Here is a 7,940-nt window from a genome sequence, read left to right on the forward strand (position 1 = left end):
CCCCTGCAGCTGGGGGGGCCTGAGGACTCCAGGATCAGGAAGGGGGTGATTTCATCAGGCCCCTGTGGTTCACAGCTTGTGACATGTTGGGGGGCAAGTGTCTGGCGCGTCCTTAACTCTTGCCCTCTCAGGCTACCATGTGGCTTGCGGAGACCCCCCCACTTCCTCCACAGCCTGACCAGGCTGGCCGAGGGGCTCTCTTTGCACCCCTGGTGTGGAGCCCTACCAAGCCCGGGACCGCGCAGGGGAGGCGCACGTCAAGAATGCAGGCAGCCTGGGGGGTAGGAAGCAGGTTTATTGGGGTGGCAGGTTCCCAACGATGAATCACTGCTGCATTTTCTGGAAGAGCAGAGGACAGGGTGAGGGACTCGGCGGGAGGGGTGTGTGTCCCCTTCTGGGGCAGCGCTAGGCTCTGCCGGGAGCGAATGCTGCCCGACGAGGGGACTGGGAGGCACGGCAGGCCGCCCTGGGTCTTGACAAGCCAGTGTTGCCCCTGTTCTCGGGGCCTGAGCCCCTGGGGCACTTCCGACCACGGGGAAATGGGGCTCAGGACACACTGTGCCACCGGCACGAAGGCTCGTAGCGCAGAGTGACCCCCAGCCTCTGGTCCCCCAGCCTCTGGTGTGGATAAGGCCACCCATGATGACCCCTCGCCCCTGCTGGGCCCGGCTCGGCCCCACTGTCCTGGGGCCACGTGTCACTCTGGGGCCCTGAGGGGGGTGCCTAGGACACGGCCACACGGGTCTACTGGAACCAGCAGAGGCGTGGATGACGCCCGTCACTGTGCCCCTCGCCGCACCCAGCTCGGCACTCAGCGTCCCCTGGGTGGGCACGTGGACGTGTGACCCCACGACCCCGGGGCGGGGATAGGGGCGGGCGGGGGCGGGAAGAGGGGCCCGGAGCCAGGCACCCACCTCGTTGATCCAGTCGATGTAGGCGGACACGCGGGTGAAGACCGTGGGCTTCTTGAGGGTGTTGCAGCCCAGGCCGGAGCCGAAGCTGACGATGCCCCGCACCTCCCACGTGCCGTTCTCGGCCTGGCAGTTGAGCGGGCCGCCCGAGTCCCCCTGTGCCAGGGCAGGCGGTCGTCAGCCGCAGGGCCTCCCCCAGAGGCAGGCCGGGGAAGCGGGGGCGGCAGGACGGGGCTGGAGCCCCCCGCGGCGAGGGAGGCAGAGGAGATGCGGCGTGGGGGTGCCAGGCTAGCTCTTAGGTTGCTGCGTGATCTTGGGCTAACGATAACCCTGTCTGTGCCTCAGTTTCCCTTGCTGTTCAGGTCTCCGTGCATAAGGCTCTGTGAGCTGCCCAGAGAGGCCAGGGTGCCGGGAGACCCGAGAGGCCTGAGACAGTGGGGAAGGTGGGTGTGGGGAGAGGGGCTGTGTGTTTGGGAACAGGACAGTTTCTGACTGTTCTAGATGTTCCTGTGTCAGACTCCCCAGGTCCTCTGCCTCCCTAGCTGGATGGAGCTGGTGGTGTGAAGGAGCATGTGCAGAGATGTCACCTAAGTGTCTTCTATGCCTGTTAGATCGGTCCTCACGTCAACCCTGTGCTCGCTGAGTCTCCGTCTTACAGGTGGGAAGGTGGAGGCGCAGAGAGGGTGAGCGGGTTGCCCGAGACTGCGCAGCCACCACGTGGTGGGATTGGGACTCCAGCCCGGATCCTCCCGCCCTCGCCACGGCGCTGAGGGCTGGGGGTGCCCGCTTGCCCCTAAGCCTCCTGGGCCCGACCAGGGAAAAGGTTAAGGGTTTGCTCGTGTGGGTCACCCGCTCCCACCCTCCTTTACCCTCTTCACTGCCCCCTTCCCCTCGGCCACCTGCAGTAGGGACGGGGCGCGGGGCCTGCGCACTCACGTTGCAAGATGAGATGATGCCGTCGCCCCCGGCACACACCATCGTGTCCTTCACCATGGTTCCCCACCAGTCTCTCTGGGTGCAGGTGGCGTGATCCACTATGGGCTGCAGGCCCTGCTGCAGCTCGTCGGCAATGGGGCCGTTGGCTGGTGGGGAGGACAGAGGGGGGCCCGGACTCAGCCAGGTGGCCCCGAGCCTTCAGGGAGCAGGGGGCTGGATGGGGACCTCGCGCGGGCCCTTAATCGAGAGGCACGACCTTGACCTGTGGTCCCCAAGTGTGGCTCAGGACCCCTCTGAGGGTGGGACAGGGGGCACCGGGGGTGGGGGGGGGGCAAGGCTGGTCTGTAGAAAGCCCTCACGGGATAACCACAGTATTCTCTCTTGACTTTGGATTGTGGGGTTTCCATGGTCAGGCATTTCCTTGTGGGTCTCTGCTTAGGTGTCACATCGGTAAGGATCTTTCTCACCCCAAGATTTTCCAAGTACCGATGTGCATTTTCCTCTAGGTCTTCCCTACCTTCGCTTATTTGCATGCAGCCTTTTAATAGGCATACGGGGGTACCGTACGCTCTAGTCCCCTATCCTCAATGGCTTATTTTATTTCGTAGTCACTTAGATGGCACCAAGGATGCCCCAAGCACCGTTCTAAGCACTCGACAAAGTCTACCCTTGTATGCACGTGTTAGAGCGTCTGGCACGTGGTGTATGCTCAATAAATATTAACCGTTACTATCACAAAGTTAAAAAAATGGTGTTAAGCTGTTTAGACAGAAAGGCCAAGTGATGGGCAAACGTGGGTGGTATGCTTCTTGCGGGAGCTGCTTCCTCCAGGAAGGCTCTCATGATACGCCGGGCGTGGGGGGTGGGGGCTGTACTTACTCCAGAGGCGGCCCCAGCCGGTGACGTAGCAGGGGTAGTCCTGAGGCAGCAAGGAGCCCGCCTCCGGCAGGCAGGCCACCTTGATGGTGTCACTCAGCTGCACAGGCTCCGCCAGCTTGATGAGGGCAATGTCGTTGCTGGAATCCAAAGTGGAGGTGGTGAGTGTGTAGGAGGGCCCTGGCTGGGGTCCACGCTAGGCCGCTCAGTTAGCTGGGAGCCGGGCCTGGGGTGGCCAGGGGTCCTCCGCGAAGCTCTCAGGCCTCCCGTTCTTTCCATGGGGCCCGGCGATGGCAGGGGACGAAGGATCTGCCTTCTAAGGCCCGGCCCTCCCCTGCGTGGAAGCCTCTGCCTCCTGTGCCTGCAAGGGCTCGACAGCCAGGAGGCAGGCGCTTTCCAAGGCACTGCAGGCTGTGTGTCAGCCAGAAACGAAGCCAGAGCCCGTTGGAAAGATCCAAGAGGGGCACTTGCAGCTGCGATGTTTAGTATTTCATGTTAAGTGACCCCAGACAGACCTGGTTTGATTGCTCTTCCTGCCACACACCGGGCTGTGTGACCTGGGGCCTATGTCTTAACCTCTCTGAGTCCCCGGTTCCTTGTCTAGGGCTGACGTGAGGATTAGATAAGTCTCGGCCTATAAAGTGCTTATTGCAATGTGGGCATGCAGTAGGCGCTCCATAAAGGGGAGTCCTGGCTCGGAGACTCTGGGAACCTTGGCCAGCGAGGGAGATGGGAGAGGAGTCCGTCTCCACTTAGCCTTGTTCCATGTGGCATAAGGGGGTCGTCTGGCGGCTGTTGAGGGTGAGGACGGGGCCCAGGGACAGGCTGGGGGCAGGCTCTGCGGCTCCACGTTAGGGACCCCTCCTTCCCGCGTGCTCCCCCCGGGGGCCGCGAGGCGGTGGGGACTCACCGCACCAGGAAGGAGTTCCACTTCTCGTGGACGACGATGGACTCCACGTTTGCAAACACGGAGCCTTCCTCATCTTCCACGACCAGGTTGTTCTTCCCCAGGGCCACACGGTAGGTCAGGGTGTCGCTGAGCAGGGGTGGGGGGGGGGGCGGGGGGCGGGTCAGGCTGGCTGCCTCCCCTCGCCGGCCGGTGGGGCAGGGAGGGGACTCAGGGCTTCGGTGACCCAGGCCCGAGGCCACCGTGGGAATCGTTCAGAGGGGAAGGGGGTGCCTCTCTGCACTGACCGCCCCCCAGGGCGCAGGGTAAGGACCCTGCTGTGGGAGTCAGGTCTGCCTTGATTCCTAGGTGGGTGGCCTTGGGCCTCAGTTCCCTCATCTGTACGGTGGAGCCCGTTGCACTTACCTCCCAGGGCCCGCCAGGTGAGCTAGCCCACGCCAGCACCCCTCTTGCCCCGTGATCTCGCATTCCTCTCACCCACCTCCTGCTCCCCTCACGTACTCGGCTCCCGCCACACCCGCTTCCCAGTTATTTCTCAAACCTACCAAGTAGGCTCCCTCCTCCTGGTCTTTGCATTGGCTGTTCCCTCTGCCCAGGACACCCTTCCCTTCCTTGCTTCACGTCTTTGCTCGAGTATCCCCTTTTTGGAGAGATCTTTCGCTGGCCACCTCTTTTAATATAGGACCCCTGGGACGCCTGGGGGGCTCAGCGGTGGAGCATCTGCCTTCGGCCCAGGGCGTGACCCCAGGGTCCTGGGATCGAGTCCCGCATCAGGCTCCCTGCAGGGAGCCTGCTTCTCCCTCTGCCTGTGTCTCTGCCTCTCTCTGTGTCTCTCATGAATAAATAAATAAAATCTTTAAAAAATAAATAAATAGGACCCCTTGTATTTTTTATCCTGCCTTATTTTTCTTCGTTGCCACTTGATACGTTGTACGTTTACTTGCTTCCCGGCCTGTTGCTCTTCTGCTGGAACGTAAGGTCCCGAGAGCACAGGCTTTGTCCTGCTCCTGTGTTCCCCGGGCCCCGTCGCGGGTGCATAAGAAAGACTTGTTGAATGAATACGTGAACAGCTACGAGTAGCTTATTTCTCCCAGTGCCTGGAGTGTGTAGTAGCTGCTCAATAAAAGCAGCTGATCAGGCTCCCACCCCAGGGCAATGGGGGGGTCCCCGGGCCCCCCCATTCACCTGATGCAGTGGGCAGCCGTGAGGACGTAGTTGTTGGCAATCAAGGTGCCGCCACAGGTGTGCCTCCAGACGCCATTCTTGAGGTACTGGAGAGAGATCTGGGGCAAGGCGCAGGAGGGCCACGTGTCAGCCCGGGACCGTGAGCCCGCCACCCTCGCCCGCCCGCCGCCCACCCCTGCAGCAGCGCGCTTACCTGCCAGGGCCAGCTGTGGGGCCTGGCGTTGTCTCCTCCCACCACTCGGGCAGATAGGTTGGGCTGGAAGGTGGGGACTCCGCAGCTGGAGGCTGGGGGATTCAGGACCCGAAGCGCACAGGTGAGAGGGGCTGGCGTCCCCAGCGGGGAGGGGGCAGGTGGGAAGAGCACAGACTTTGGGGCTGGGAGGGCATAGGCTCGGGTTTTACTGTGCGGCTTGCAGAGTTCAGTGAAGGGCCTGGAACAGAGTGAGTGTCTAATACACTGAAGTAAATAAAAAGGTGGGAGGCGTGTGCGCGCCGCTGCACCTGCTCCTTCCTCCTTCCCCTGTGGTCCCTTCCTAGAGCTCCCGTAGTGGGGGTGTGAGAGCACTGAGTCCAGGGGTCCAGGCCGTCGTAGCTGGGGGCTGTGGGGAGCAGTCTCTGCGTGGAGACAGACCCGGACTCAAATTCTGGCTCTACCGCTAACCAGTCATGGGATCTTGGGCAAGCTCCTCAGCCTCCCTGAGCCTCAGTTTCTCAGGGAGGTGTTGATAGGCCCCGCCTGTCAAGGATCAAATCAGCCCCTGCACATAAAGGGCTTCGCACAGCGCCTGGCGCATAGTAACCATGCAACAAACAGGAGCTGCTGTTGCTATTTATGACCGTCATTGTTGTTGTTGGCTGGAAGGACTCCTAATCAAGTGCTCCCCTTTGTCAAAAAAGCCAGTGACATTTAGAGAAGTGACGTGGCTTGTCAAGGTCCCGCCGAGTGTTAAGTGATGTTCAAGCCAAGCCCCTTGATTCCTGTCTGGGAGATGGGCCCCCAAATGGGTGCGCAAAGCATCAGTCCCTGAGGGAGAGATGCCAGACCTGGGCAGGCTAGGCCTTCATGGTCCCCAGAGGGAGGCCAGGATGGGCCGTTACTATGTCATTTTGCAGATACCGAAGCAGAATTGCTGAGAGCAGGCGGTGGGCCTGTCTGACAAGCAGCCGGTCACCCCAAAACCCCTCTCCTGGGGCCCCGGACAGCAGAGGGCCCCTGTTCCTCTCCTTGCCCCCCACACCCAGCCTGAGCTCACGGCCTGCTGCTGCCGCTGGTCCCCAACCCACCGCTTACCATAGGCCAGGAGCGCGGCAAGGACCGTGACACCCAACATGCTGCAAGTGGGACTGGCTCAGGATGGAGTGGCTGTTGAGCCGGGTGGGGACACACTTATAGGCAGGCGTGGGGCTGGGCCCACCCGCTCAAGGCTGAGCCGCCCCTTGGGGAGAAACCTGTTCTGACAAGGCCTTTTCCCTGACCTTGGCTGGTTACTGTTTAATTCGGGCGGGAGATGAGGCTGGCTCAGAGGCATGGATTCCCCACATCTCCTGAGACAGCACATTCTGAGGCTGGCAGGTTTGGGGGACCCCCCCGCCTCTCTGCCCGGAGCGTGTTCTCATCCCCTCTCCCTAACTCGTCCTGTTTAGTTATCATTTATCGGGCAGTGTGCCTGGTACTTCTTGTGGTCACTCAGTAGTCCCGACAACATGAAGGAGACATTTTCATCCACTCAGGAAAGAGGTGGGAGCCGGGACTCAGAGGGTCGGCGATCGCCCAGGGCCACACAGCGGGAGCACCAGGGCCAGGATCTGAAGTCAGGACATCTGACCCCAGTCTGGGGTTCATCCTGCGGGGACACCCTGTTTCCTTCTCTCTCTTCTTCTCTCTCTCTCTCATTCAGCTAATATGGTCTGGTCTTGGGGTACCCCCTGCCTTCTTGCCGTGGATGGAGGCTGAGGTCCACGGAGCCTCGGGAAGGTGCCCAACTGGCCACATTCCTCCCCGGAGCCAGCCCAGTTATCTCCCTGCAAAGTCCTGGTTTCCCCGCCTCTAGAGTGGGTGCATGGGACCAGATACATCCCAGGCTCCTTCCAGCGCCCAGGCTCTCCATGACTTGAATGTCAGGGTCAAGTGACAGATCTGGGTTCGTGGTGGGTTTCCCTGTGGCTCCAAAGCCCCACGTGTCCAGAATTTCCACCCGGAGCCCCGGCAGTTTGGGGTCAGCCCGTCCCTTGCAGTAGCCCATTTGCCCCAAGGCCCGACTCTGGCCCCGTCTCCCTCCCCTTCCTACTCACCCGCGTGCCCTCGAACCGAGCCCTCTGCTCACCCTAGGGATTATCTCCTAATAAAGAAATTCAGAAAACCCCACACTTTGCTGTTAGCGGGGGGTATCTGAGGGTGGGGAGGATTCTAGCTTACGTGGCTTATACAGGTTACATTCTTTTTTAGAAACAAGCATGCGTTACTTTGATAATATAGAAATCAAGAAAATTTTGATAAAGAGACATAAAGACAGGGAGGGTATGGATAAGGGGGGGTGGTCTGTCCTGGTGTGATGATCTCAGGCCCGGGGCCTGGGCCTTGGGCATCTCAGGCCATGGGGAACTTTCTGGTGCATTCTAGAGGCCAGTCCCGACGGCGGGCCCAGTGGCCACGGCCGATCCACCTCCGACCCAGAGCAGATGGCTGCCAGGCTCTGCGAAGGGTCAGCCCGGCCTGCAGACTTTGTCGGACACGGAAATGCAGACTTCGTGGTGGACCTTGGGAGCCGCAGGGCCCGGACAGCAGGAGGCGAGGCTCCGTTGGCGGCTTGCTGGATGGTCCTGCATCTTGAGCAAGCTCTTGGGCCTCAGTTTCCCTTGAGCAACCTGGGGGAAATGATTCACTGGGCATCTACGTGTGGGAATTTGCTGGTTTGCACTCAGAGATACAGCAACCTCCCGGCGCCCATCTCAGTCACGGGCGCGTAGCTACGCCAGCACGCAGGGACAGACAGACACGCACACACACACGCCCCTCCGCATCCACAGACACGCACGCACCGATGTCATATGGATAAAGCACAGGGCCACCTGCAGAGCCACGCGCCCCACGTTCAAACACGTGCCCAGACACAGAAATGGCCACA

General features: G+C 61.1%; 2 protein-coding genes across 2 annotated transcripts in view; one reads left to right on the forward strand and one right to left on the reverse strand.

Moving 5' to 3' along the window:
- The window catches only part of CASP9 (caspase 9), a 41,403-nt gene extending 39,913 nt beyond the window's left edge, over positions 1–1,490 (forward strand). The window contains exon 9 of the mRNA XM_025447271.3: positions 1,428–1,490. Coding sequence (XP_025303056.3) covers positions 1,428–1,475 — 48 coding nt within the window. The 3' untranslated portion in view covers positions 1,476–1,490. The remainder of the gene's footprint in view (positions 1–1,427) is intronic.
- On the reverse strand, positions 276–6,265 carry LOC112659989 (chymotrypsin-C-like). Its single transcript, XM_025447273.2, has 8 exons — positions 6,107–6,265; positions 5,009–5,100; positions 4,816–4,913; positions 3,634–3,759; positions 2,727–2,863; positions 1,848–1,993; positions 915–1,067; positions 276–339 (listed from the first exon to the last, which is right to left on the reverse strand). The coding sequence occupies exons 1-8, from the start codon at positions 6,144–6,146 to the stop codon at positions 325–327; spliced, it is 807 nt and encodes a 268-aa protein (XP_025303058.1). The 5' UTR covers positions 6,147–6,265; the 3' UTR covers positions 276–324.
- Between the last annotated feature and the right edge of the window lie 1,675 nt (positions 6,266–7,940).

Source organism: Canis lupus, chromosome 2 (assembly GCF_003254725.2).
Source record: "Canis lupus dingo isolate Sandy chromosome 2, ASM325472v2, whole genome shotgun sequence".
NCBI classification, from domain to species: Eukaryota; Metazoa; Chordata; class Mammalia; order Carnivora; family Canidae; genus Canis; species Canis lupus.

Bases quoted from the DNA above. Each gene is read 5' to 3' on its own strand.
- LOC112659989 (XM_025447273.2), bottom strand. From the start codon at position 6,146: ATGTTGGGTGTCACGGTCCTTGCCGCGCTCCTGGCCTATG. The intron at 3,760-4,815 runs GTGAATGGGGGG...ACCCCTGCTCAG, and splicing joins ACGGCTGCCCACTGCATCAG to CGACACCCTGACCTACCGTG. The intron at 1,994-2,726 runs GTAAGTACAGCC...CCTCCCCACCAG, and splicing joins CGGCTGGGGCCGCCTCTGGA to CCAACGGCCCCATTGCCGAC.